We start from the raw sequence: 27,566 nt of genomic DNA, 5'->3' as shown, positions 1-27,566 counted from the left end.
AGTTTCGCACGCTGTTTGCACTCGGTACCGGCCCTGTCAACTTTCGGCTTCTCAAGGGCATTCCTCGGCCCTCGCTCACCTCTGGTGCCTACAACCTCCACCATCCCCTGCGCGAAACTCGAGGGAGGTCGGAAGGACTACATCTCCCGGCAGGCCCAGCGGCGCTCCCGTCCGCACAAAAGGGCGTCCTTGGCCCGCCCGCCCCTCTCTCTGCGGCCGGGACTCCATTTCCCGTGGTGCCGAGCGCGGGAAGCGGCTGCTACGGCGTCCGCGCGGGGCCATGGCAGCTTCCGAGGGGGCGGGGTCCGGGGCGCTGGTGGCAACGGAGGCGGCGCCCGGCAGAAGCGCGGAGCGGCCGGAGGCTGCGGGCGCCGACGGGATGGCCGAGCGCGGCGGGGCCCCGCGGCGGAGGCGGCAGGAGGAGCCCCGCGGCGGAGGGCGAGGCGAGCCCAGCCAGAGCCGGAGGGGCGCCGGCGACGCTGCCCAGCCCGAGCCCGACGGCGCCCCCGCCACCCCCGACTTCAGGTACCGCCGCGCCCGGGAGGGAGGGAGGGAGGGAGGGGGCCTGCCGGCCGGCCCCTTTCGCACGTTCCGACGTGCGCCTTTGACGCGTGTCACGGGCGGCGCTTCTGCGGGCGTCCCGTTGGAGACATCCCGGGGCCGGACTTCGACCCGGGCTGCGCCGCCGCCTCCCTGCGGGACCTTTGGCCGCCCCGGCGGCTGGGGCGGGAGGCTGTGCTTCAGCGAGGGGCAGGGGCGGCCGGGCCGGGCCCGGAGGGCTTCTCGCCTGTGTCACGGGCCGGCGGCGCCCGCCCACCCGCCCGCCTTCCTTCCTTCCCTCCCGCTACGACGGCGGCTCTGCTGGAGGCTTGAGCTGGGGAAGCGGAGCGCGGCTCTGGGGCGCCCGGGCCGCTTGCAGGGCTTGTCCCGTGAGGCCCGGCAAGAGACCCCCGTCCCTGGCCGGGCTCCCCCCGCAGCGGCGCACGGGCTGCCTCTTGGGCCGGCGGCTCTTTCCCGCTCGCCCGCCCGGGTTGAACTCCTGACCGCGCCCGCCGCCGGCCCTCTGGTCCCCGGGGCGCGATCCCTGCTCAGCCGCTTCGCGCCCCTCCTGCTCCTCTCGCCTCCGCGAGTGCGCCAGGCAGGCCGCCCGCCCCCTCGCCTGGGTTACCAACTCCAGGTTGAGCTTTGGGGCTGGATCCTGGAGGCGGTGGCGTCTGAGGGGGGTAGAATGCCATGGAGCCCACTCTGCAAAGCAGATCTTCCTCCCCAGGAACAGACCTCTGGGGCCTGGAGATCAGTGGTCATTCCAGGAGATCTCCAGCCACCACCTGGAAGTTGGCAACCCTCGTGGCCTATCCCGCCCTGAAGGTCCTTTTTTGGGGTGCCTTGATCCCCTGGCCCCTGGGAGTGATGGGCATGGCACAGCCATACTGGCCCAAAGCTGTAAAGCCTCTACGGGACATCCCCAGCCACCCTTGCCAGTGCAGGAACAGGCGTGCCCCGGTGCAAGGTAAAGGTTGCTGTGGGTTTTACCGGATGGCACTTCTGAGTGCCAGGCAGACACTCCCTGGCCTGCAGAACTTGAAATCTAAAATAGGGGCAGGTGGTGGAGATGAGCAGGGGAAGAACGTGCGTTCACACCAGTACCACGTTGGCGGCATGCAACAGCCTCCCATGACAGAGCTGAGGCGGGGGGTGGCATGTGAACCCATTCATACATGCAGCTGCCTGAAGTGGAACTGGACCCCTGGTCTAGCAAGGCCAGCCTTGTCAGCTCAGACGGGCAGCAGCCCTCCAGGTCTTTCACATCACCTGCTGCCCGTAACTGGGGACTGAACATGGAACCCTCTGCGTGCCAAGCAGGTGCTCTACCACTGAGCCACGCCCCTCGCTCTGCGTGCTGCCTGGACCTTGTTCAGAAGGGCGAGGGAAGCTGGGTCCATGCAGGGCTTGCAGCAGAACGCAAGGGGTGCTGGCCAAAGATCTTGAGCCATGCCAGGGCACGGGGTGGAGGGCGAGAAGGCTGCTTCTGCCCTCCCTGGTGCCCGGGGAGCCAGCGCAGACCCTGCGCGCGCTGTGGAATGGCTTGTAGTTGGGGGCTTCTGCTTCTTCCCTCCTCTTGAGGCAGCTGCAATGCAGCGCCCAGAGGACATGCTGGTTGGGGCAGGGAAACCAAAGGGTCACCCCCTATTATGCCAAGGCCTTTTCTAGCACAAGGGAAGGCAGGCCTTACCCAGCACCTCAGTGTTTCTGAAGTCGGGCCTCCGGGTTCCCTGCCTCCCCACGGCTCCTCGGTCCTGGATCTTGCATGTCCACTAACTTGCCGTTGCTGGCCTCTCGTGTGTTGGGATTCCCGTTTCGGGAAGACCTCCGTCCTTCCTTGGTGGAGCTCGAAATAGGTTGTGGGTGGCAGCAGCTGGAAGCGCAACCATGTGGAGCTCCTTGAGGGGCTTGTGCTAGTCTGGGGCAGAGTGCATGCTTGCGCTGTGACCGCTTCCTCTCGTCTGCCTGTGACTCACTCTCCTGCCACTCGTGCTCTGCCAGGTGGAGCTGCCTGTGCCTCATGCTGCTTGTTCATCTCGACACATTCGACGTTCACGGGGGAGTCTTCAGCAGGCAACAGCTCTTCCTGCAGCCAGTGACCACAGGACGAGTCTTTCCTGGACAGCGGCTGCTCTGGCATCCTGCGGTGCCCGTTGCTTCTGCAGCAATTATCCCCGATGCTGCTCCAGTGTAGACAAAGCGGTGCCCCTTGCAGGGCATGCTCTGGGGGCCTCCAGGGGCCTGATGCTGAGGCACTGGGTGCTGCGCCATCACAGAGGCCATCTGTGGTTAGAAGATTGTTCCCTGAGGCAGCTGCAGTTCCTGCCACGGGGTTGAAAGGGTGACTGGCTCAAGCTCACCTGGTGATCTTCGTGGCAGGGCCAGGGTTTGAACCGGCCCTCTCTCCTCCTGGTTAGCACTCTAACCATTGGGAAATGCTGGGGCAGGCGCTGTAAAAGTACCCCCTCCTGGCTTCTTCCTGAGGCAGAAAATGAGGTTCTGTTCTTGGATTGGTAACTTATCTAAAAAGTGGACAGTAAGTGGGTCACCATAGTGGAACAGCAGGATTTGAGTCCAGTGGCACCTTAGAGACTGACACGATTTTCAGGGTGTGAGCTTTGAGAGCCAGAGCCCCTTTCTTCAGACACCCTGTCTGCTCTGACTCTTCTCACACTCTGCAAATCTTGTCGGTCTCTTATGGTGCCACTGGGCTCAAATCCTGTTATATAAGCCGGTCTTTGTGTGCCTCGCTGAACTTAAGCAGGGCAGGCAGGCAACAACCAGAGCGCAGCTGCATCCAACCTGGGGTATTGCACGAAGGCAGCCAGTGTGGGGTGTAGTGGTTAGAGTGCCAGACTAAGATCTGGGAGAACCAGGCTCTGTTCCCCACTCCGTCATGGGAGCTTGCTGCGTGACCTTGGGCCAGTCACACACTCTCAGCCTTTCTCTTTTGCCTTACCTTACAGGGTTGTTGTGAGGGGGGAAATGGAGGGAAGGAAAATGATGCAAGCTGCTTTGGATCCCCATTGCGGAGAAAGGTGGGGTATGCTGGAAGTAAAATAAATAAATAAATGAAGGCTATTGGTGGGGGGTGGGGCTTACCAGGGGGATGCTGAAGCATAGAGAGGGGGCCTGGGCAGATGGAGCTGCAGGGTGAGTGGCAGTGCCCATGTGGTCTTCAGTGCCAAGGTGCTTGGCTGTGCCTGGTAGTGCAAAGGAGGGTAGATTCTCTGCCCCGTGGAGAGCAAGTGTCTGTTCCGGCCTTGGCCCAGGGGAGCCCACATTGAACGGGTGCTGCCCATAAAGTGGCACTTGGAGGCGTGGCGATTCCAGGGGGTCTCAGCAAGCAGGCTCCCTCCCTGCTTCTGGCTCCTGACCCCGATGGCTGCCTTGCCACTCGGAGAGTCTGGGCCAGTGCAGGTCTGGGCTAGCCTCTGGCTTCAGCCGCCTGGGCCTCGCCTCCTCTGCAAACAGAAGGGGTGTTTCCTCTTTCTTTTTGCCGGAGCTTGGCTTAGGCGCTCTTTGTCTCCTCCTGTGGAAGCCAGGACAGAGTTGTGGGTCGTGTGTGAAGCCTCGGACCCTGGCCGCCTGTAAAGGGAGGGAACGGGGGCAGGGCTGCCGAAGGAGGCAGTGGGAACAGCGCAGGCTTCAATCTCGCGGTTCTTGACCAGGCGCTGCGTCTGCACGTGTGGGGCCTTCAAGGCTGTTAACGTCACTCTGGAATGGCTACAGTTGTTGACAATGTTGTTTGCCTGATAACAGGAGTGAAACCAAAGCCTGTGCGGCTGCTGGAGGGCACGAGAGCCCCAGAAGCATCCCATCGCTGCCCAAGTCAGTGGCACGAAGTGCAGTGTAGTCCAGTGGTCAGAGTGGCAGGTGAGGACCGCCAGCCCTGGTTCAGATCCCGGCTAGACCAGGAAGCTCCTTGGATGACTTCCAGCCGGTCGTTTTTTCTGCTTAACTTGCCGATGGGGCTGCTGGGGCAGACGCGGCACAGGAAGGGAGAACTAGGCGCGCTGCTACTTGAAGGGCGAGATTCGTTTCCAGAAGCGGAGCAAGGCTGTCTCGAGATGCTGTTATCTGAAGGAGAGGGCAGAGGGCAGGCCAGCTGCTTTTGAGGCTGAAGAGTGCAGAGGGCGCCTCCATCCCCACGAAGCCCCCCTTCCCCAGGCGCACCTCAGAGCAACCAGACCCCACCGCGTGGCCTGTGCTGCGGTCATAAGCGCAGAGGTGCTGAGAGAGCCAGTCCCAGGCGGTTGAAAACCAGCAACTGGGGTTGGGCTCAGGTGAAGTAGGGCCCAATGAAGACAGACAGCAAGCAGACCCCACGTATTGCAGTGACCTCAACTGGATGCAACCCAGGCGCATGCATACCTTCGTATCTGCCCCAGGGATGGGTGCAGCTGCTGCCCCCAAAGCACTGCTGCTTAGCCACCCCTGGTGCCCCAGAGTCGCTCCCAAGACATGCCTGGGGGAGATTGCCACCTGAACCCAGGGTGGCGATCGGACTTGACACAAGAACTAAGCACTGATGTAACCAGCAGTCAGTAGCATCCAGAACTGCCAGGGATGCCTTCCCCTTGTCTGGTGCCTGCTGGTGGTCGTCTGCCAGGGCCGCTGTGATGTCTCGTAGCGTGAAAGATATGCAGAGATCAGTGAAGCCAGGCAGTTTGTATCACACCCAACAGACTTGCGCTGAATTTTCATTCCCGTTTTCAGGGTGAAAAGTGACATCTCCCCCAGCCCCGTGGGGAGCCCTGTGGCGCATGCAGAGTGGTAAGCGGCAGCACTGCAGCCCAAGCTCTGCTCATGACCTGAGTTCGATCCTGGCGGAAGCCGGGTTCAGGTAGCCAGCTCAAGGTCGACTCGGCCTTCCATCCTTCTGAGGTCGGAAAAATGAGTCCCCAGTTTCCTGGGGGTAAAGTGTTGATGACTGGGGAAGGCAATGGCAAACCACCCCGTAACAAAAAATCTGCCAAGAAAATGTTGTGATGCATCGCTTTCTCCTGAGTTTAACCCCCCCAGTCAGGCATCACAGAAAACGGACGTGTGACATTAATATTCGCCATCATGTCAGCTGCATGAATCCTAATATGAGCACAGGCAATGCTTCCATCCCTCGCTCTGAAAGGGTGCGCAATTTGTGCACCTTGTGCAGGCCCCTGAAGCAGTGTTGGCAAGAAGAGGGGGCAAAGCTCCTTGAGGATTGTGCCCCTTTCCCCATCCCACAGTTTAGGCCGCCTCCTAGCTGCATGCTGTCCCCAGAGGTGGCTGTTGGCGACTGGGCTGCTTCCTGAGAGAGGCTAGGAAGGCGCCCATGCCAGGCAGCGGTGTAGAGGCCAACGGGTTCTGTGGAGCTGGGCAGGGAATGCCATCGTTGCCGCTGCTTCACCGGCATTGGAGGACAGTGGCGAAGCTCTGCAGGGCTGGCGGTTGCTGGAGTCTCCTGTGGCCCTGCCAGGCACTCTGGCTGCTCCCGCAGGGCGAGTTCGTTCAGCTGCCTTGGCTTTGGGGGTCGCCTGCATCCCACTTGCTGAGCTGGTTACTTCCCAAAGATGGCCTCTTTGGCTCTGGGGGCCTGGGATCCTGCGGCTTGCACTGGGGTGTGGGCTGGGGGCCTCTGTTCTCCGTCTCAGAAGGGTGATTGAGCAACACTTCAGCAGCTCCAGGCGGATGCTGAGCGGCCCCTCTTTCCTCGGAGAGCAGATGGGACGTGCGCTAGGAAGGCCTGGGGCCCTGTGGTGTTCGCACAGCAGCCGAAGGTTGTTGCCTGGCTGGGAAGCTCTCTGCTGAGTGATCTGATCAAAAGAGTGCGGCGCCTGAGATCAAACGGCCCGGCTGCTGTGCTCCCGAGGACGGTGCGGGGACTGTGTTGCAACTCCAGGGCAGCGCCTCTCTTCAAGCAGCAGCAGAGCTTGCTGTGCACTAGTGACTTGGTTCAAAGGGGCCTGAGAAGCAGGAGCCGGTTCTGAGCTGCCTCTGATCCGTGGCCCTTCTGTGCCCGGTCTGGGCCAGCCCCTCTGACTTTGCCCCAGCCGTGCCGAGTTCTCGGGTTCTGCCTGGGTGTGCTCGGGTGACAGCACAGCTCCTAAATGCGAAGGCAGTATTTTGTCGTTATCAATGACGTTTCTACTCTTCCTTCTTTCGTGCCTCCTGAGTCCAGAAGAGCAGTGCGGGTGTGTACATTTGAAGACTGCCTGCCGGGTGTGCTGTGCCCCCTGCAGGCATCCCCCATGCATTGGCGCTGGGTGAGGGGCGTTCCCGCATTCATCGAGGTGGGCTGCTTCTTCCACAGAAATGGTTCCTTGTGTGGGAGGGGAGTTCATGGATCTGTGCTGTGGTGGCTCCCATAGCCTTGTATGTCTGGGGAGTTTGTGAATCTGGACAAGCTCCCCCACCCCACCCCGCCCTGAGCAGGTTGTGATCCTGAGCTACTCTTGAGCTGAGTCGTGGCTGCTGCTTTGGAGGCAAGGGCAGCACCCCCCCCCTTAGGAGCCAATTGGCTGGGCTGGGCTGGGCTAATCAGGAAGGGGGATATGTGGATATCACAGCAGGGGCAGGCGGGGGTCTTGCACGTCCCTTCCTTCTGCAGCCCCCCCCCCCAGCTAACACGGCTGATGCTCACCCAGTCCCCTTGTGGAGCTGGTCTTCGGCCTCTCTTGGGCCGACTGTCCTGCACCTCCTTTATCAAGGCCATCTGGGGCCTGGCTTTTTAAATAGACGCTCCACTTGCAGAGCTCCTCTCTTGCTTTCTCTTCTGCGGAGGGTTGTGGGAAGAAGTCACCTTATGCAGGAGACTTGAAGTTTGGGGCAGGAGGAAGTGATGGGTAGGGCTCATGCCTGATGGGGTGTGGGCCACGCTGTGCTCTTATGCGGGAGGAATAGAGGCTCTTCCTCAGTATCGAGCACAGAAAATGTGGGACTCCTGAGAAGGTACTGTGCGTGGTGCTCTGTGGCCATGATAGCATATGTGCGCGCACTCAGATCTGAGTTACGCATGCTCTTTCGGAAAAGTTCTTTTGCCTGCGACTGTCTTGCGTGTCCTGGCTTTGTCCCCTGCTTACTCAAGTGTCTACTCTTGGACCGTCTGTCGATAATGGGAGGCCGAGCTTCAGTTGACGAAATTATCCTCTGCCACTTGCGAGCTTTGCCAGGTGGGCTGTAGTGGTGCAGGCTTCCCAAAGGAAATGAACCATTTTTTAAAACTTTATTTGTACCCTGCCTTCCGCCCCAGTTGGGACCCAAAGCAGCTCACATCATTCTCCCCGCTTCTCTCCACTGAAAAAATCCCAGACTCTTCCCCTGTCCTCCTAGGAAAGGTGCCCCAACCCCGTAATCGTCTTGGTTGCCCTCTTCTGTCCTTTCTCCAGCTCTGCAGCAGACCAGCAAGGTTTCAGGGTATAAGCTGAGATACAAGTAGGAATGGAGATCCCGGAGCCCTCAGACCCTGGAAATCTCGTTGGGCTTTATAGTACGACTGGAATTGAATCTCGCTCTTTTGTTGTCATAGATCCAGAGGAGTTAGCCGTGTTAGTCTGTAGTTGCAAAATAGTAAAAAGTCCAGTAGCACCTTTAAGACTAGCCAACTTTAATGTAGCCTAAGCTTTCGAGAACCACAGCTCTCTTCATCAGATGCAACTTTATTGTATTATATAAGCTTTTGAGAACCACAGCTCTCTTCGTCAGCTGCAACTTTATTGTAGTATAAGCTTTCGAGAACCATAGCTCTCTTTGTCAGATACAACTTTATTGTATTATATAAGCTTTTGAGAACCACAGCTCTCTTCGTCAGCTGCAACTTTATTGTAGTATAAGCTTTCGAGAACCATAGCTCTCTTTGTCAGATACAACTTTATTGTAGTATAAGCTTGCATGATCCACAGCTCTCTTCGTCAGATGCAGCTTTATTGTAGCATAAGCTTTCGAGAACCACAGCTCTCTTCATCAGATGCAACTTTATTGTAGTATAAGCTTTTGAGAAGCAACGTTCTCTTCGTCAGATCTGACAAAAAAACTTATGCTACCATAAAGTTGGTTAAAGGTGCTACTGGACTCTTTGCTATTTTGCTCTTCTATTGCAGACTGCCACGGCAGCCCACCCAAAACTAAAATTCTGAAAATTATACTGGGGGTGTGATGGTGGCTGGGCCTTTCATTCTCTTCTCCTGACAATTGTTGCAGGTTGTGCCTGTTTGGGGAATCCCCCTCCCCCTTGGATGCGCAGTGCCCGTAACCCCTTCCTTCTTCCCCTCTTCAGGTGCCACAGGCTTCAGGATTCCCTCCTCAGCTCGGCCAGCGGCTACAGCAACTACCGGGGGATCCTGAATTGGTGCGTCGTCATGCTGGTAAGTTCCACGCGTGGCATTTGCGTCTGGCGCCCCCCCCCTTCTTCTCTGACCAGCCTGCCATGTGGTTTTGAGGCCGCAGTCGGGTCAGGTTGAGACCTTCAGCTGTCCACACATCTTGACTTGACTTTGGATATGTGTGTGTGTGTGTGGGGGGGGTGCTTTTAGTTTCTAAGCCACTTGGGACGTTGAAGAAACGGCACCAAGGAACACGTGGTTTACGTCCTGCTTCTTTAAAACATGCTGAACGTGGTTAAAATACATTAAACGGCATCCACAAAAGAATGAGAACTCACAGGCCCAAGTGGCAGTCTCGATGGTGCTGGGCAGACCACCTGGGGAAGCCTTGGTGTCCTCGACACAAAAGGCCCCCATCTCTGGTCATCACTGAACTGCAGGGAAGGAATCCAGGGGAGGGCCTGTATGGGGAATCTCTGAACGACTGGAAAGCTGTGCTGATTTGCAGCCCTTCTCAAACAGGGCTGCAAACAGGCTCCTCTCTGAAAGGTATGGGCGATGGTTGTCTCTCTAGTGGCCTGCTTGTGAACTTCTGGAGGCATCTGGCCTTTGGGGGCTGAAAACGGGAGGGCTAGCTATATGAATGCTTGGCCTCAATCCCGCGAGCGCCTGGGGGCCCAGAACAGGAGGGAAGGGCCTCTGGACCTGAATGGCCCAGCTTGGGCCGCCTTGATGCAAACTGGGCACATGTCTCGGGACTCAAAGCGGCATCTCCCCAGTGGAAAGGAGGTGGGGGTGCTGGTCTCCCCGTGTGGCTCATAGAAGTAGAGCCGGGGTGCAAAACTGGAGGGTCCGGAGGGAATGTCCTGCTGCCAGGGGTTGGGCAGACGGCCTGCCCAGGGTCTCTCTGCCCTGGCTGTGCGCAGAGTTCCTTGGGCAGAGGGCTTCTGCAGCAGGGCCCTTGCCAGAGGCTGGGATGCCAGTGGCGCCTCTCGTGCCACCCAGTAGACAGGCTCCTCCATGTTGGGGCTGGAAGGCATTGGGACTGAGGCTGTGCGGGGCAAGGAGGCACCCGCTGGCCTGGGCAGGAAGGAGAATCTCTGGAAGGAGATTCTCTCGGTGGTTGTTGGTGGGGCTTGCATAAGCTAGCTGAGCTCTGCCCATGGACTGTGCAAGAGAGCACAGGCTGCCCAGCTTCCTTCCTTCCTTCCTTGCTTGCTTGCTTGTAGCAGGGTGGTGCCACTAGCAAACAGTGTGGTTGCGGAGAGAGAACCTCACATGCTGTGGCCACTGGGGCGTGTGGGCACAGGAGAGCTGGGGTGGAGTTCTTGTGACAGCACGCCAGGCTACCCAGCGAGTGAGTTCACCTTGAGAGCGCTGGGTGCAAGCTTCGAGCTCACACAGAACTCTTCCAGCTTTGGTGTCTAGTGCAAACGTGTGTGTGAATATAGGGGAGAACAGGAGGAGAAACGGGCATATTCCGTTCTGGCCTTGAAAGCTTAGGAACGAGAACACTGGCAAACACTGTCAACGTACAACGAGGGCTTGCAGGTCAGCTTTGGGTTACAGAGTCGCCTTTAGCGACGCAGCCCTTGAGCAAGGTGCTCCCCAAGCAGCGGTTTGCAGCCCTTGTCCTGCCTGCCCTTCCCTGCAGGGGTCTGGCTGAGGCAGGCAGAAGTGGTGGCCTGTGGAGCGGAGCGGAGGAGCCCTCTGCCTCCTGTGGCGGGCTGGCTGGCTGGAATCATGGGGTTGGAAGGGGCTCCCAAGGTCATGAAGTGCATGGGTAAAAATAGGTTCTCACCTAAATTCTCTCAAGAGATTTCTTCCATCAGAGCTCTGCCATTCTATCTGAGTTTGCAATGTTATAAGTCATCATATGCAAATATTTAAGGTCTATTCACATGATAGCACAAACAAACGATAATTGGTCTGATGCTTCACTGAATATTCATAGTTTCTATTGTACAACCTTCCAATTAGTAAAAAATGATGTTATACTCAAACTTGCAAAACAAAACTATAAATCTCTGAGAAGTGTCAGAAAAAGCTAAGTTGAGAGATCACTACTGGTTGAATCTCTGATATAGGAACATTAATCTCGATAGAGTCCACTATTTTAATTAACTGTCAAAAGATTAAAGCACACCTGTTAGAATTACCTAACACTTAGAAAAAACACAGAGACGGTTCATGCAAAGTCTGAAAGTTCATCTAGAATACAAGTGCTTGGCCTAGTATTGCTCAGTACTGATTATTGTCATGTGCTTTTATCTATATTAGTGCAACACAAAGACTCTGCCTTTTCCTGTCTTGTACAGTTGGCAGGTGGAGTGTGTGTGTTCGTGTGGGCCAACAGCTTTTGCTTTGCGCTGGTGGGGGGTACTTTGGCTGTGACGCTAGCGCCCATCCCCTTGGTCCATTGCCTGGCCCTTGAGATGTGGGGGGCTTAGTTTCTCCCCCAAATCACCCTCGCCGTGGAATGCCCTTCCTCGTGAGCCTTCACACTAGCGTTGCTCTCCGCTGGACAGAAGCCCGCCTTGCCAGGTTCCGGTGCAGCAGTGAGTTGCATCAGGGGTTGAGCAGGAGGAGCAAGGCTGCTCTTGTCAGCTGGCCGTAGGGCAGACCTTTTGCGTTAATAGGGACTGCCATTGCAGGCCCCTTGACCTCTGGAGGCCGGGATGGGTCACTGTGGCAGAGGCACCTGGGTGGGGCAGGGCAGGGCAGGAGGCGGCAGTGGTTGCCTCTTCCTCTTTCGCCCTGTAACCTTTACCCTGACAGTGAGCCCTTGGTTGGGAAAGCAACGGGGATTGAGAAACACTGCCCTCCTCCCCTGCTGCTCCTGCTCTCGTGTGACACCAGCTGGGCAAATCTTTATTCTCTGGGCTGGACCCCCTTGGGGAAGGTGGGGGGGGCAGCCTGCAGCCTGCAGCGCCATTGCACCACCTTCAGGAATCAGCACAAAATATTGCGTAGTGGCTTCCTTAAAAGCATCCCTGCGTTTTAGTCGGTAAAGCAGCCGGAAACCCTGGGGAGGAGCTAGGCCAGTGTAGCAGAATGCGGAGAGCACAGAGCGGTTGATCTGCCCCCCTGCATCCCCTGGGAATTACTAGGCACACGCTTTCCCTGCCGGAAGTACTGGGAGCTGAGCCATTCCTTTGGGCTGCTTGTTTTCTTTCTCGGGACTTGTCTGCGTGGAGACCTGCAATGCCCTCAAGCAGCAGAAATCCGGAATGTGCCTTTGAGGTGGCAGAATGTCGCTCGGTCCCCTGTGAATCAGGAGGACACACAAGCAGCAGCCTGTATTGTGCAAACCAGCCCCCATGGGTCTCGCTTGAAGATCCCTGAGCCCTGAGGCGGTGCTCTTACCTGCCCAAGGAGACAGCTGGGCTGCCGATGGAGCGGGGCGTGGAGCAGAACCGTGGGTCTTTTGCAGGAAGAGAGGCCTGGTTCTGTCTGGCTCTCAAGAGGGACGGGGGAGGCCCTTGCTAAAGAGCCGCGTGGGCTGTGAAGCAGCCGCTGCCTTCTGGCTCCAGCAACTCAAGCGGTGCCTTGCGTGGCGCAGCTGGAGACCTGGCATGCATGCCCTTGGGTGCTGCCCCACACAAAGGGCAAGTGGAAGGTGTTGGCTTGATAGTAATCTTGCGTGGCTGTCTGGTTGCGCCCCAGGGTGCGGGATGGGAGCCGTATGTGCTGAGCGCAGAAGCAGAGGCTGCCACCTCCCAGGCTAAGGAGAGAGAGGCTTGGCAGGCTTCTGGGAGCTGCCATAGCACAGCAGACGAGAGTGCACCCACTGTGGTGGTTCCCTCTGCCAACTCTCCTGGTGACCTCAGATAAGCCGCTTTCTCTGCCTCCGCCTCCAGGCCCCCTTCTGCACTATGGGGGTCATAGCCCCTGCTTGGCCTTTCAGGGCACCCTACGAAGCTAACAGCGGCAGCATTTTCCTCTTGCACTGGAAGCAAGCGCTTCTGTTATCGGCGCAGGGCTGCAGGATTCCACACACACACACACACGGTCAAAGCAGTGGCAGCTCTATCCACCCGGCTGGACTATCTTCTACCTGCCCAAACCGCAGATGCTTCATCATCATCTCCTGCGCTGGGCTCATTGCGGCTTTCAGTGGGGGTGGAGAGGGTGGCACGGGGTGGGGGAAGCCCTGGTCTGGTGGTCTCCGAGCTTGTGCCGCTTTTGCTGCTTCTAACTCTGCCCCTCTGCTTCCAGGTCTTGAGCAATGCCCGCCTCTTCCTGGAGAATCTTATCAAGTAAGTGCTGGCTTGGACTGGTGCTTGGTAGATAGTTTTGGGAGAGCATTGCCGGTGCTCCTGGGCACAGCAACTGGGGCGGGGTGCGTGTGTGGCTGTTCAGCACCTCATCTCTGCTTACTCTTGGCCATTCCTTGGGAGCCTTGCCTGGAAGCCCCTGTCCCCACTCGGTGGTGAGGACTGCAGTCATGGCTGGGTGGCTTTCCTGTGCTGACCTGCAAGGACTGAAGTCTGCAGACTATAGTTTTGTTCCATGGCCACTGGTTCCTGCCGGGGGGCTGATGGCTGAAGCTCTGAGGCGGCTGTGGCCCTCTGAAGCTCCTCCGAGCCAGGCCTGAAGTTGTGGCTGAAGCCTCCCGCCTCTGCTGTTGTCGTGGAATAGCCCAGAAAGCCCTCTGCTCAGGCGCTTGGCACACCTGGGTCTCTTTGACTTGAGCCACGAAGGTGTCGGAGCGTTTCCTTGTGCAGCTGTTGGAGATGTGACTGGGGTGCTGCCATCACATGGCTCAAAAAGGCACTGCAATTCACGTGCATAGTCTGGCTTTTTTTTACTACAAGCGTAAGGTTCGGGTCTGGTGGCTCCTTAAAGACCAACTAGATTTCCAGGGTAGGAGTTTTTGAGAATCAAAGCTCCCCTTGTCAGGTATCTGATGATACTTGGGAAATCTAGCTCGTCTTTAAGGTGCCACTAGACCTGGAGCTTGCTCTTTTACTACAGGCCTACACGGCTACCCACCTGAAGCTATCTTTTTGACCACAGTCTCCAAAGAAGCTGGTAACATTCGTAAAATAGGATTTCATTTGAATAGTAACACCAGTAATTTAGTGTGTGTGTGTGTTATGTGCTGTCAAGTCGCCTCTGACCTATTGCGACCCTACAAAAGAAAGACCTCCAAAACGTCCCGTCATTAACAGACTTGCTCAGATCCTGCAAACTGGAGGGCGTGGCTTCTTTGGTTGAGTCCAGCCATCTCGTTTTAGGTCTTCCACTTTTCTTAGCATATTTTCCAGAGAATCTTGTGTTCTCATGACGTGACCAAAATACAATAATTTAATAACTTTTCAGACCATCAAACAAATACACCCCCAAGGAGACAGAGGTGTGGAGTTGAGTCAGAGTAGATTTCTCTTATCTCTCTTCCCCCTCCTCCCCTGTTAAGAAGGGCACACTTGGGCCCTTTGTCTGCAGAAGGCAGCAGTAGCCTGGCCAGAATGGTCAAGAGCAGCCCCGTCCTGGGCAAGGCTTCGGTAGGTGGGGAGGGGAGGGGAGGAGGGAGAGCATCTTGGCTACAGGGCAGCCTCGCAACGCTGAGTCCCTTCCCCTGCAGGTACGGCATCTTGGTGGATCCCATCCAGGTCATCTCCTTGTTCCTGAAGGACCCCTATAGCTGGCCCTCCCTGTGCCTTGTTATTGGTGAGTCAAGGGCTTTGAGCCTCTTGGCCGAGGCTGAGCAGGGCTGTGGGCTGTGTAGAGCCCTGCCTGCCCCATCGTGCTGAGTGACTGTCCGTCTTTGTTCTTGCCTTCAGTGGCCAATGTGTTTGCACTGGCAGCTCTGCACACAGAGAAGAGGCTGGCCACGGTAAGTGCCGTTGCACGACCCTTTCAGCACTGGGACTGCCTGCCGTGGCCGTTGGGGCAGCGGTGCTTCTGCGAGTCCACATGGGACTTTTCCCGGGATAAAGGGGGCATGGCGGGCTTCTGGCTGGGGCGGTGCCAAGCGTCCCTTTGCTTCTTGCAGGGCTCCTTGTCGGAGCGCAGTGGGACCGTTCTCCACACCATCAACCTGCTGACAATCTTGTGCTTCCCGGCACTTGTGGTGCTGGCCGTGAACTCAATCACTCCAGGTGAGAGCTCCCCCGTGTGAGCTCTGGGGTGAGCCGGAGGGCCCTGCCAGTCTGAGGGTGGGCCTTGTTCGCCTCTCCAATGGGCGGAAGGATGCCTGCTGAGAGCAAGCGGCCACCGGCCCCTGATTCTAAGGCTGAAGGCCGCCTGCCGCTGGCCGCCTGTGGACCGCTAAGCCACCTTTCCTGTCTCCTCAGTTGGGGCTGTGTTTACTTTGGCCGTTCACACCATCCTCTTCCTCAAGCTCTTCTCATTCAAGGATGTGAACAAGTGGTGCCGTGAGAGAAGGCGAGCCAAGGGAGTCCCGGCACACTCTGGCGCTGGTGAGCAATGCCTTCTGGGAGGGAGGCTCCGACGAGGAGGGGGCTGTGGCCTCCTGGAGACCCTGGTGGTGCCCAGCTAGAGCAGGTGGGGTGAGTCGGGGGGAGGCTACGAAGTCTCGATCTGCAGAGGTGGTGCAGGGAAGACCCTTCTGGCAGTGGCGAGGGCACCGGGGGACTCTGCAGAGGGCTGTGTCTGGATGCCCCTCAGACCCAAGGTGGGTGGGGGAAGTTCTTGTGGGGTCCTCTGGCACATGTGATAGGAGGATCAGTGCTATAATAATAGTAATAGTAATAACAACAACATTCGATTTATATACCGCCCTTCAGGATGACTTAACACCCACTCAGAGCGGTTTACAAAGTATGTCATTATTATCCCCACAACAACAAACACCCTGTGAGGTGGGTAGGGCTGAGAGAGCTCTGAGAAGCTGTGACTGCCCCAAGGCCACCCAGCTGGCTTCAAGCGGAGGAGTGGGGTATCGAACTCCGTTCTCCAGATTAGAGTCCTGCGCTCTTAACCACTACACCAAACTGGCTCAAAGTCAGGCTCCCAGCTTGGTGGGAGAAACTTGGGGCCTAGTTATAAATGATGATGCGCAGAATCGGACCCTGAGCCCCGTCTGTCTCTGGGGCACCTACCCCTTCCTGCTCTCGTCACCTCCCAGGCACAACCGCAGGACTGCTTGGGCTTTCAGCGCGTTCTGAATCCTGGGCCTGGGTCCTTGCTCATGCCAGACTTCCCTCGCACCCTCTCTTTGTGTGTCTGGGGGGAGACGAGCCTGTGGGCCACAAAGGTGGACGCAGTTTCTTTCTTTTCCAGCTTCTGGGCTGCAGAGAGCCAACGGAGACGTGCCCCCAAGTGGAGGAGTGTCTTACCCAGCAAACCTGACCTACCGAGGTATTGTGTCCAGGGCAGCTGCCTGTGGTTGGGTGGTGGGGCAGTGAGCGGTGGAATGTCTGGGTGGATCTGTGCCACGCCCTTGGGGGGAGACCAGATTGAGGCTCGTGAGCGGCTTCAGGGTTAGGGTCCATTTGGTCTTCAGGTCCCAAGGGTGCCCTTTCTCTCTCTGCCGAGTGACCCATCCCTCGCTTTATTCCATCTTATTGCAGATATGTACTACTTCCTGTTTGCCCCAACCCTGTGCTATGAGCTGAATTTCCCTCGTTCCCCCCGGATCCGGAAGCGCTTCTTGCTGCGCAGGCTCTTCGAGATGGTGAGACCCTCCTGCTCCTTCGATGGGGGTGTTTTTCCCCAGCGGCTGAGGGCCACAGAAGGAGGGCTTGCCCATCTGTGCAGCTGTCATTGCTGGCTTTGCAGCAAGCAGGGAAAGGATTCATTTCACTCTTGTGAGCCACAGCCAAGAGACGAGAAACGTTGGCTGCTCAGCTGAAATGGGCTTATACTCTGCCCTTCCTGCAAATAAACACAAGAAAGCTGCCTTCTGCCTTGCCCTGCAGACGCCAGCGGCCTCAAGTGGCTGAGCCTGTCGGCTTGGAGCTGCGCTGTTGTCGCTGGCAGAAGCAGATGTGGGTGCCGCAGTGTTTCTCTGCCAGCTGCCTGCGTGCTTAGCGGTGCTCCCCCCTTCTTTGCTGGCTGGTGGGGAGGGACACTGTGGCTGAAGAGGCTCGGGCATGAGTTTTGGGAAGCGAGCATTCCTGGCTTGCCCACCGGACTGGCACATCCCAGGGCTGCCTGTCCCTGATTCCTGGCATTTCTCGTTCCAGCTCTTCTTCCTGCAGCTGCTTGTGGGGCTGATTCAGCAAGTAAGTGTGGGGCAAGGATGAATGGGAGGGAGAGAAGTGGCTCGCTGGGTGTGTGTGGGTGTGTGTGTGATGCTGCCGTAAGGATGGGGCTGCTTGGCTCGTGGGAGGGGGCCAGCAGGGGGTGATGGAGTGGCCTGGCCAGAAGCAGGACGCTCGGCAAGCTTCCAGGGCGCCTTCAGCCCTTGCTTGGGGGCAAGCGGCCTCCTAAACAGTCTGTGCCTCCCCACTCCCTACCCCAGTGGGATCATGACAGCCGCCGTGGGGAGCATGGAGCAGGTGGCTTCTCCCCCCTTCCCCTTCCCCTTCCTCCTGGCGCTTGTCTGGCACAGTGAGGTGCCTCGGCTCCTTTGCTGTGTGGGGGATGCATTTCCAGGGGGCTGAAGTGGATCATCGGGGGGGGGGAGGCCTGGGAAGGAACTGCAAGTTGGAGCTTCCAAGGGAAGGAAGGGCAGGAGCAGCAGCTCTTTCTATGGCTCCCTGGGCACAGGGTGGCAAGCGGGCCGTTGGGCTGTGCAAGGAACTTGGCATATTGCAAAGGCACAGGAGGAGAGCAAAGAGCCTTGAAAGCTGGTGCCTCTGGTGGCTGGGGCATCAGTGGTCCTTGACTGCCCAGGTGGGGGACATGAAGTGCTTGGCAGAGATGCTGGTGACAGAAGAGTCTGTCCCAGGCCTGGATCAAAGGAGGGAGGGGTGCTGTGCTCTGGGCCCAGGGGGGTCCCCTTGTGTGGGTGGGGGTGGCTTGCAAGGGAGCAGGTGGCAGGGGGTCCCCCTGTTCCGGGCTTCCGAGGGTGCTTGAGCCACAGCAAAACCCCGGGCAGGAGGTGTTTGGGAAGTGCCCGTGGTGCCAGAGGGCTAGACTAGATCCCCTGCCAGGCTGATGGGCTGGCGTGTGTTCTTGTTTCAGTGGATGGTCCCCACAATTCAGAACTCCATGAAGCCTTTCCGGGTGAGCTGGTCTCTTGGTGCTCCCTTCCCCCTAACAATCAGCACTTGGAAGCTCTCTGCGGGCCCTTCCCAGCCTGGGGGTGGCCTGTGCCTTATACTAGTAGGGGTGGGGATGGAGGCGCCTGGAGCTCTGGCATGGGTGAGGCGGGGGAGCTTCAGAGAGGAGCTACCTAGGAATTCTTCCTGGGGAAGAGTGCCCATAGCCTGTTCCTCAGAAGCCTGACTGCAGGAGAATCATGGGGTTAGAAGGGACCTCCAGGGTCATCTAGTCCAACCCCATGCTTAATGCAGGAAATTCACAACTATCCCCCCCCCCTCACACACACACAGCCAGTGACCTTTACTCCGTGCCCAGAAGATGGCAAAACACCGTCAGGATCCCCAGCCCAAACAGGCCTGGGGAAAATTGCTATCCGGCCTTAAGGTGGCGCTCGGCCTTACCCTGGGGATGTAAGAAGGGGCCACGAGAACTAAGCACTGACGTGACCCTTCCTGCCCCTCCCCCTCATGATCTGCCCAGGTTCATAGTCTTGGTCCCGTGGGGAGAGGTGCCTGAGCCGGACTCCCGGACCCCTTTGCGATAAGGGCCCAAGAAGGGTCCTGGTCTGTCCCCACAGGGTTTCACCCACATTTCCTTTCTGCCCATATGTTAGTCTTGACTCTTCCTCTGCCAGTCTGGGAGGGTGACATGAGCTTAGAAGCAGCTGGAGAAGAGCAGCCCCCCCTGCCCCACCCCGCCCCGCCCCGCCCATTCACCCCTTAAGCTGTCCGGCTGAGAATGCCGAATTCTGTTTCACAGGACATGGACTACTCCAGGATCATTGAGCGCCTCCTGAAGCTGGCCGTGAGTACTGCAAGCTGGGGCCAAGCCTTTGAGGGAGGGGCTGTGGCTCGGTGGCAGGGCCTCTGCTTGGCATTCAGGAGGTCCCCAGTTCAATCCTGGACAGGACCAGGCAGGAGGTGATGGGAAAGAGCCTTACTTTGAGGCCATGGAGAGCCACTGCCTGTCGGAGTAGACAAGACTGGCCCTGCTGGACCGGGGGTCTGATTCAGCATAAGGCAGCTGTGTGTGTTCATGCACCTGCGTCAAACTGGGTGGAGTGCCCCTTCATCTGATGCAACAGCCCAGCCCCCCAAGCACAGGGCCGTTGCTGCCAGGCTGGCTGTGACTGATGCAGGGGCAGCCTGTGTGCCTGGGGGAGGTCTTCCCCTGGGGAAGACTTGGGAGCTGGCTCCGTGGAGGTCCGTCCTGTTCAGCAGGCGCTCCGCCAGTGGCCAGCCAGACACCCAAGGCATGCTGTCTAGTGTGAGCTAGTCTGCCTCCAGAGGAGTTAGCCGTGTTAGTCTGTAGTTGCAAAATAGAAGAGAGTCCAGTAGCCCCTTAAAGACTAACTTACTTTATTGTAGCATAAGCTTTTGAGAACCACAGCTCTCTTCGTCAGATGCATCTGTCGAAGAGAGCTGTGGTTCTTGAAAGTTTATGCTACAATAAAGTTGGTTAGTCTTAAAGGTGTCAGCAGATGGAGGCTACGATCGTGTCCTGAAAGGCCAAGCAGCCTGTTGCTCCCGCACCGTCTCCCCACTTCTCTGACTGGTGGAAGCGAAGCAAGCGTGCTGATCTCTGCCTTGTGGCTCCCGACAGGTCCCCAACCACCTGATCTGGCTCATCTTCTTCTACTGGTTCTTCCACTCCAGCCTGAATGTCATAGCGGAAGTCATGCAGTTCGGAGACCGGGAGTTCTACCGGGACTGGTGGTGAGTCTCGGCTTGGAACGCTTCGGTCCTGCTTTTGGACCCAGGGCAGTCCCCGGTGCGGGTAGAAGCCAGTTAAATGGAGCACCGGAGTGAGGGGGAAAGAGCACGGAAGCAGAATCCGGTATTTCAGCCCCCACAGCTTTCTGAGGTGGGAAAGGAGCAGAGGCAGAACGTGCTGCCAGGGGGGAGGGGGGAGGGAAGGGGTTGTGGTGCCAGCACTCACAAGGCCACGGGAGGGTGGGAAAGCTGAAGACCTGTGGCTGGGGTCATGTGGGAAGTCTGAATATCCAGACTGTCCAGAGGCCCAGATCAGCGCTCTGATGTGAGTCTAGAGATCCCACATTCAGGGTGCTGGGAGTTCAAGTCCAAGCTCTGCCACAGAGCTTCCCGGGTGACCTTGGGCCAGTCACTCACTCTCAGTATAACCTACCTCACAGAGTCGTTGTGAGGAAAAAGAGGGTGCTGCCCAGAGCTGCTTAGTGAATAGACGTGGCGGGTAGATACCAAGTGGAAGCTGTGAAGACCTTTCGGGCTGGGTGTTCTGTGGGAGCCACCCAGAAGTGGAAGAGCCGCCTCGGGTCGCTGGAGGAGGTTTTCTCCTCTTCTTCCCCATCAGCGGCAACGGCTGTGCCCCTGCCCAGTGTCCTTGGGGCTGTAGCGCCCATATTGAGGGCCCGGCGTCCAAAGGCCAAGGGGGTACGTTCAGCGGGAAAAGACGCCAGCACTTCAAGGGGCTGTTTGCATTGCTGCTCTTCCGCAGGAACTCTGAGACGGTGACCTATTTTTGGCAGAACTGGAACATTCCCGTCCACAAGTGGTGCCTGAGGTACGTCTTCGCAAGCTGTGGAGATCCTGCATGTCTTGGGGAGGCGTGGGCAAGGGGCGGGAGCCTGTCTGGCCAGCAGGTCCAAATCTGTTGGGAAGGAGCAGGGAGTGGCTCTCTGTGCGCACAAGGTTGGGGGCTGGCACGATGGCAGCGTGCTGTTGGCCAGCCCCTGAACCTTCCCTGCTGCACCGAATGACACGGGAGCTCGACTCCTCCAGCAGGCCACGCAGTGCTCGGCCGTATGCCTCAGAAGGGCTGGACTGGCCACCTCCTGCGCTGGTCTCCACCATCAACCAAAGCTTTATGCTGCCTTGGAGCATCCCAGCCACCAGGCTTTGCCTTGCCCTTTAAGAAGAGATCTGGGGCCCTTTGGTCATGCCAGCTTTGTAACCCCGCCACTGCCCTCCCCTTACTTCCTGCATTTGGACCGGCACGTGGCTGCTTTGGTCCCAGGTTGGCCGAAAAGTGGCCATTGGGGTGGATGCTAGCCCCAGTTTTGAGCCAGGTTCCATTAAGCTGCTACCCTTTGCGGGGAGAAGGTCTCATGTCTGGAGGTGCTGGAAGGAAGGCAGCCAGTTTGGGGACGTGGCCCTGTCTCAGTGGCAAAGAAAGATCAGGTGGTGGGCAGCAGGAAAGAGCTGAACCAGTTGGATGAGGAGGGAATCTTGCCCTTGCTCGACCAAGGGCCTGACTCAGCAGCTCGGTGGGTTGAGTGATGTGCTCTGGTGTGTCTCAGGACTGACGGCAGCGGTGGGCCCTGAGTGCAGCTGCTGCCTGCTCTTCCAACAGGAGCTGGGTAACAAACACGTCTCTTTTGTGCTCCTAGGCACTTCTACAAGCCTATGATCAAGAGGGGTATGGGGAAATGGACAGCTCAAACGGCCGTGTTCTTGGCTTCTGCCTTCTTCCATGAGGTCAGTCTCCACCCCACCCTCCACCAGAGTGCCCGGGGATGCTGGCATGTCCTGGGCTTCTTCTGGGTAGATGTTTTGCACGGCTAAGTCTAAAAGTTACAGGAGAGCAGTAAAACAGAGAAGCAAACCCCCGAGTTTCAGAGGATTAAACTTGGTGTGGAGAGGATGTTGACTTGGTCATAGATGCAGAGGAGTTAGCCGTGTCAGTCTGTGGTAGCAAAATCAAAAAGAGTCCAGTAGCACCTTTAAGACTAACCAATTTTATTGTAGCATAAGCTTTCGAGAATCAAGTTCTCTTCGTCAGATGCATGATACAGAGACTGGTCAAATATAGGAGGGAGGAGGAGGGGAGGAGAGAGAAGATGCAGTTGGGGGGGAGAGAGGGAGGGTGCAACGAAAACATTCCTTTGCTAGTAAATGTAAACATCTCCTTTTGGTGTTGGGGTCAGTTGGAGTTTGCCCTGTTAGTTTGTAGCAGCAAAACCAATTCCAATGCAGTATAAGCCTTCGATAACCACAGCTCTCCCCGTCAGATGCATCTGACAAAGAGAACTGTGGTCCCTGAAAGCCCACGCCAGGTGTCACTGGGCTCCCCCAGACCCCACCTCTGTAAAGGAAATCTGTTACCTGTGATAATGTGATAACCATTCATAGTCCCTATTCAGTCCCAGCTTGACTGACCACAGTTCTCTTTGTCAAATGTATCTGACGGGGAGAGCTGTGGTTATCGAAGGCTTATACAGCATTGGAATTGGTTTTGCTGCTACAAACTAACAGGGAAAACTCCAACTGACCCCAACACCAAAAGGAGATGTTTACATTTACTAGCAAAGGAATATTTTGGTTGCACCCTCCCCTCTCACGCCCTAATTGCCTCTTCTCTCTCCTCCCCTCCTCCTCCCTCCTCTTCTGTATTTGACCAGTTTCTGTGCCATGCATCTGACGAAGAGAACTTGATTCTCGAAAGCTTATGCTACAATAAAATTGGTTAGTCTTAAAGGTGCTACTGGACTCTTTTTGATGTTGACTTGGGCTACTAAGTGTGGTTAAGGGACCTTCCCAGAGGCCCTGGGCAGAAGCCTTCATTGGGCCGGAGGGAATATCAGAAGGGCAACAAACAGTTGTTTTTACACGAGATGGTATAATGGTTTTTAGACATCCAGCTTTAATTACATGGGCTTTTGGGTTTAGAAACAACTGAGATTTAGCAAAAGCAGCCAATAAATGATCATGCCCCAGGTGAAAATAGAGCGTATCTCCCTCCTCCCCTTTTCCTGGTGAGTAAGGAAGAGCCCCCTGGGCTTGGGGCAGGAGTAGCAGCAGAATGCCCCCTGGTCGTGCACTGAGCAAGCGGCTTGGAAGCTTTGCTCAGCAGGATGAAGAGCGTGGCGTGTGTCCGCTGCCTTGCCCTTCAGTGCCCAGGCAGCTCTCGTACTCATGGCGGTCCTACGTGTGTTATCGCTACAAATGTAGAGCCCGGAAATCTAAACCAGGCCCTGTGAAAATCTTTGCCTGGGGTCAGGCTGCATACAGCCAGTCGGTTCCTGGGAGAGGGAGTTCTGGAGCCGAGGGGCAGCCCCCCAAGGGCCCTGGCAACGTTGCCTCTGCAGCTGTGGGGCCTCACAGTGGAGCCGCCTCTGGGTGCTGCTTCAATCTGAACGCCCTGGAAGGAGCCTGACCCTCCTGCCTCCTCTCCTCTCCTCTCCTCTCCCCCAGTACCTGGTGAGCGTGCCCTTGAAGATGTTCCGCCTCTGGGCTTTCATGGGGATGATGGCTCAGGTGAGCATCCCGAGTGCGCGGTATGTTTTTCCTGCTGGGTGGCTTGTCCGTGCGTCCTTCACTAGCCAGCTGTGGCAAAGAGGGCTGCCTTGCCTCGAGCCCAAGGCGAAGAGCTGCTCGTGCTGCTGTCCAGGCTCCTTGCCTCAAGCTCCTGCTGCTCCACGGGAGGGCCAGGCGGGCCCCTGACTCTCCCACAAGCATTCCTGGAGGGCTGCTGTTGGCTGGCAGTGCCCAAAGGGATGCCAGCATGGATCTGGCTGCTTCCACGGGCTGACCTTGCTCGGAACAGCCCAGCCTCCCCCTCCTCCAGGCTAAAGTGCGCTCTTTCTCTCCCCCCCTCCCCCCCAAGATCCCCCTGGCCTGGTTTGTCAGCCGGTTTCTCCGAGGCAACTACGGGAACGCCGCGGTGTGGATGTCCCTGATCATCGGGCAGCCCATTGCTGTCCTCATGTACGTGCACGACTACTATGTGCTGAACTACGAAGGAAGGCAGTGACGGGGGCCACAGCTGGTGCCGGTGGCTCTCCTTCGCCAAGGGCAGGACAGCTCCGTCTTTTTGTTCTTCTGCGGAAGCCCACAACTCACCAGCATGGGCAGAGATGTCGCTGTAGCCATCTTTGTTCTGGGAAGTTGCCTTGAGCGGTCTTTTGTACGTGTGTATGTGTGTGCGAGAGGTGGCTGCTTGCCAGCCCCTGAGTGTGAATGCTGGATCAATGCAATAGCCTTCAAGCATTTCTGCCAGAGCCTGGGGGCCTGTTTTTGGCTGGCATCTGCCGGGTCACCCCTTGGGGCCTGGGAGCTAGTCATGGGGGCGGGGGGGGGGGGCAGAAAGGTGTCTTTCCACCTTCTGAATCTGAAGGGAGGGTGGGATTTTGCTCTGTGAAGTGGGGCGGTTGGGGTGTATTTCCTCCCAGAGAGCATGTAAATTGCAGCCGGGGACTGCTCCCCCCACCTGGTTCTGTCCCCAAAGCACTTTAAAGGCCCCAGCGTTCTCACTGGGTTTTCTGCCCTCTTTGGACACCCTGTCCTGTTAAGAGGTTTGCCAGCAGCCATTCTGGCATTGAAAAGGATACTTCTTCTCTATACTTCTCTTTAGCCTTGTGGGAATGGAGATTGCCGGCCTGTGGGCTTCCCGTGGCGTTGCTCAAGGCTCGGCTCCAGCAGGCCTTGTTTGTATTCTGTCCCGGGCCTGGAGAGCTGCCTTGGTTCCGAGCACTACCTGCAGTCCGTCCGTGTCCCATGGCAGCTGAGCTCAGCGGTCTCTGGGCCCCTCCCCACGTAGCTGCCATCATTTTGTGGTCCTTGCGTTGGCGGCTGTTCGACTTGGCCCAGGATCATCCTGGCTGTGTGTGCCCATCCCATGTCTGGTCACCTAAGCAACTTTTTAGACTTTGCAGGCTGTATCTGCCCGGTACTAAGTGATTAAAGCATATTTTCCGAAACGGCCTGTGCCTCTGCCTCTGCTTTGGAGTATCATCCTAAATGGAGCCTATGGCTGCGGTCCCCCAGAGATCCCCCTGGGAATACATCATTTGTTTAGAGCCAAAGAACAGCCGGGTACCTTCTGTGTCCTGGGGAGGACTTCCCCACCCCCTTACCCCTGGCTGCTTGACCTCCTTCAGCTCCAGTTCTGGCGGGCACCAAAGGGCCCGGGACAATGGCGCTGCAGGAGCCCAGGGACTGCCATGGCTGCCCCTCCAACGGATGCGGAGATGGTCTCTTTCGACAGCAAGGGCCTAACAGGAGCAGAAAGTATCCGCCTCCCTGCAGCATCTCCCTGAAAAGCCAAAGGGATGCAGAGGAGGCTGTTTAGTGGCCGGCTCCGTGACAGTCGGGAGAAAAACTTGCTCCCCAGCAGGAACTGTTGAGTCGGCCACGTGCTGGCAGCTAGCAGTCCTCAATCCCCCCCCCACATTAGAGGAGGCAACAGCAGGGTCTGCAAGTGAGTATCAGCTGTGAGCTGACACAGGAACGAGGAGATGCGGAAACAAAGTGGCTCGAGAGTAGTGACCACCCACTGCTGTTTGCACCTGGGAGGCTGCTGACTTCTGTGGTCGCCGTGCTCTTTCTGGCATCCAGGCCTCTCCCTGCTGTTACGAGCAACTCCCATACAAGGAGGTAACAGAAGCCCAGGTCCTCTCCCCAGCCGCCTATGGGCATGGCTCCTGCTTCAGCATTTCCTGGGTGGAGCATGCTAAGCGTGGTGGTGGCGGCCAGCTCTCCCTTCATTTTTAACCTGGGGATTCTTCTAGGTTCCCACTTACTGTAGGTGTTTCCAGTTAAGTTTGGTGCAATGTGTGTGTGTTCTCAAGCCCCTTCTGTTCTTTGGGCTGGATGCTTGCACTGTGATTCCGGAGGGGGGAGGCAGGGCCGTGGGCCCAGGCTGCCTAGTTCAGGGTCTGCCCTCATATGGCAAATACAACGAATACTTGCCTTGAATAGTTCTGCAAAGGAAATGCTCTCAAACTCCATTCCCTCTTGGTTCCAAGAGCTTGGCTAGCCCTGCAGCTAGTTCAGCTTGGTGCTGCCACCTGCCCTTTCCCTTACTCCTGGGGGCACCGGAGGACCAGCCCTAGCCGTTTCCTGTTGATCAGCGTTTCTCAGATGGAGGTTCATGATCTTACCGGCTGGGTCTGCAAGGGTACAATTCCATTACAGCTGATGTGAATAAAGCCGCCTCGTGCGTGCAGGAATGGGGCCAGGGTCTCTGGGCTTGTGTGCGAGGGTCAGAATTGGCTTCCCTCTCCTTTGGAAGGGCAGCCGTGTGGCATCCAGATCGCTTCAGAGTACCAGTCGGAAAAAATGCTGATACTATTTTCCAGTGCAAAGGATGTCAGCAGGGAGAGATGCCGCTCTGCATCCATTATTGATTTGTTTACTTTATTTATATCCCACCAAAGCAGCGCACGTCATTCCCCTTTCCTCCATTTTATCCTCCCAACCACTCAGTGAGAGAGTTTCAGCGAATGGGGTGTGGCTGCCAAATGTCACCCAGCGAGCTTCTGTGGCAGAGCAGGGATTCGAACCCGGGTCTCCCAGATCCTAGTCGCTAACCACTACACAATACTAGCAAACAGTGATTTTTCAACCAAATACCGTTTGGGTTGTGTGTGATACCGGCCTTTTCCCATTCCTATGGGCCACTCTGAAGGTTTCTCCAGGCCCCTTCCCAACTCCCTCCCCGTTCTTTCTGGAAGTTCTTAACCCAGAAGAAGGTTTCTTTCCCGTGGAAATCCCCTTCCTGTTGAGGGGAGAAAGGCAAGATTAGAACCTGAGTCAGGGTGTTCTCCGTTGATGACTGAAAGTACAAGTCACCCACGGGAACCAGACCTCATTTGATGTGGACGGATGAGGCACAGGTTTTACTTAACCTGTCAAATGTAGTAGTTAAGAGCTTCGCCACATTATTCAGAGGCTACGAGGAGGAGGCCTCTGGGGGGCCGTGTGTGTCTTGCCAGGTCAGCTTTGACAAGGTGCTGTTGAAAATGTGGGGAGTGCCTGTCAGGTTGGACTTGGGACAGTCTTTAAAATCAAAAAGAGGGGGCCTTGGGTTGCCAATATGTGAAAACCATGTGAAACAACAGAATGGATCAGATGGGTCAAAGTTAAATCTTACGCATTTTATATAAAGATACAGTATTTAACCGTGGCATTATATCAGCATAAGTGTAAGACGCAGAACACAATAATGGCATGGATACTTGCATACATGACAAGCCCTGAGGTAGCCCAGGGGCCAGTGAGCCGAGGCCAGAGCAGGAGCCCTGAGCGCACACAGCCTTACCCCTGCAGGACGGACTGGGGGTGGGATGGGGGGGCTCTGCCTCCTCAACCTGCCAGAGCCTGGGAAATGGCTCAGGGATCTCTGTTCGTGTCTGAAGAAGGGAGCCCTCGACTCTGGAAAGCTTATTCCCCAAAACTCTGGTTGGTTTCTAGGCTACCCCTGGACTCAAAGCCCCAGGCACGTTTAAGCAATACGCATATCCTTGGACACATGTTGTAGATGTCTACAGAAGATGCTGTTACTCCAGTTGTTGGTAATGATAAGGGTATTATTAAAAACAACAACATTAATCATATCGAAAGAGCTTCATGAGCATAGCTCTTCTAGACAGATCAGTGCTCCACTCAGACAGATCCAGAGGAGTTAGCTGTGTTAGTCTGTAGTAGCAAGATCAAAAAGAGTCCAGTAGCACCTTTAAGACTAACCAATTTTATTGTAGCATAAGCTTTCGAGAATCACGTTCTCTTCGTCAGATGCATGGAGGGCAGAAGGAAACTGGCCAAATATAGAGGAGGAGAGGGGAGG

The 27,566-nt window shown here is 56.9% G+C and overlaps 1 protein-coding gene across 1 annotated transcript; it reads left to right on the top strand.

The window, feature by feature from the left end:
• The first annotated feature begins 347 nt into the window (after positions 1–347).
• Positions 348–24,699, top strand: DGAT1 (diacylglycerol O-acyltransferase 1). The gene is made up of 17 exons (XM_054985984.1): positions 348–525; positions 8,801–8,888; positions 13,065–13,105; positions 14,434–14,519; positions 14,633–14,685; positions 14,845–14,950; positions 15,146–15,271; positions 16,095–16,172; positions 16,385–16,488; positions 17,000–17,038; positions 17,943–17,984; positions 18,783–18,827; positions 19,626–19,738; positions 20,499–20,564; positions 21,391–21,478; positions 23,195–23,257; positions 23,607–24,699. Exons 1-17 carry the CDS (start codon positions 380–382, stop codon positions 23,751–23,753), a joined length of 1,431 nt encoding a protein of 476 aa, XP_054841959.1. The 5' UTR covers positions 348–379; the 3' UTR covers positions 23,754–24,699.
• The last annotated feature ends 2,867 nt before the right edge of the window (positions 24,700–27,566 follow it).

The sequence above is a fragment of the Eublepharis macularius genome, chromosome 7 (genome assembly GCF_028583425.1).
Source record: "Eublepharis macularius isolate TG4126 chromosome 7, MPM_Emac_v1.0, whole genome shotgun sequence".
Lineage (NCBI taxonomy): Eukaryota > Metazoa > Chordata > Lepidosauria > Squamata > Eublepharidae > Eublepharis > Eublepharis macularius.
The sequence above is the reverse complement of the archived record's forward strand: the minus strand, read 5'-3'. Positions and strand labels throughout refer to the sequence as shown.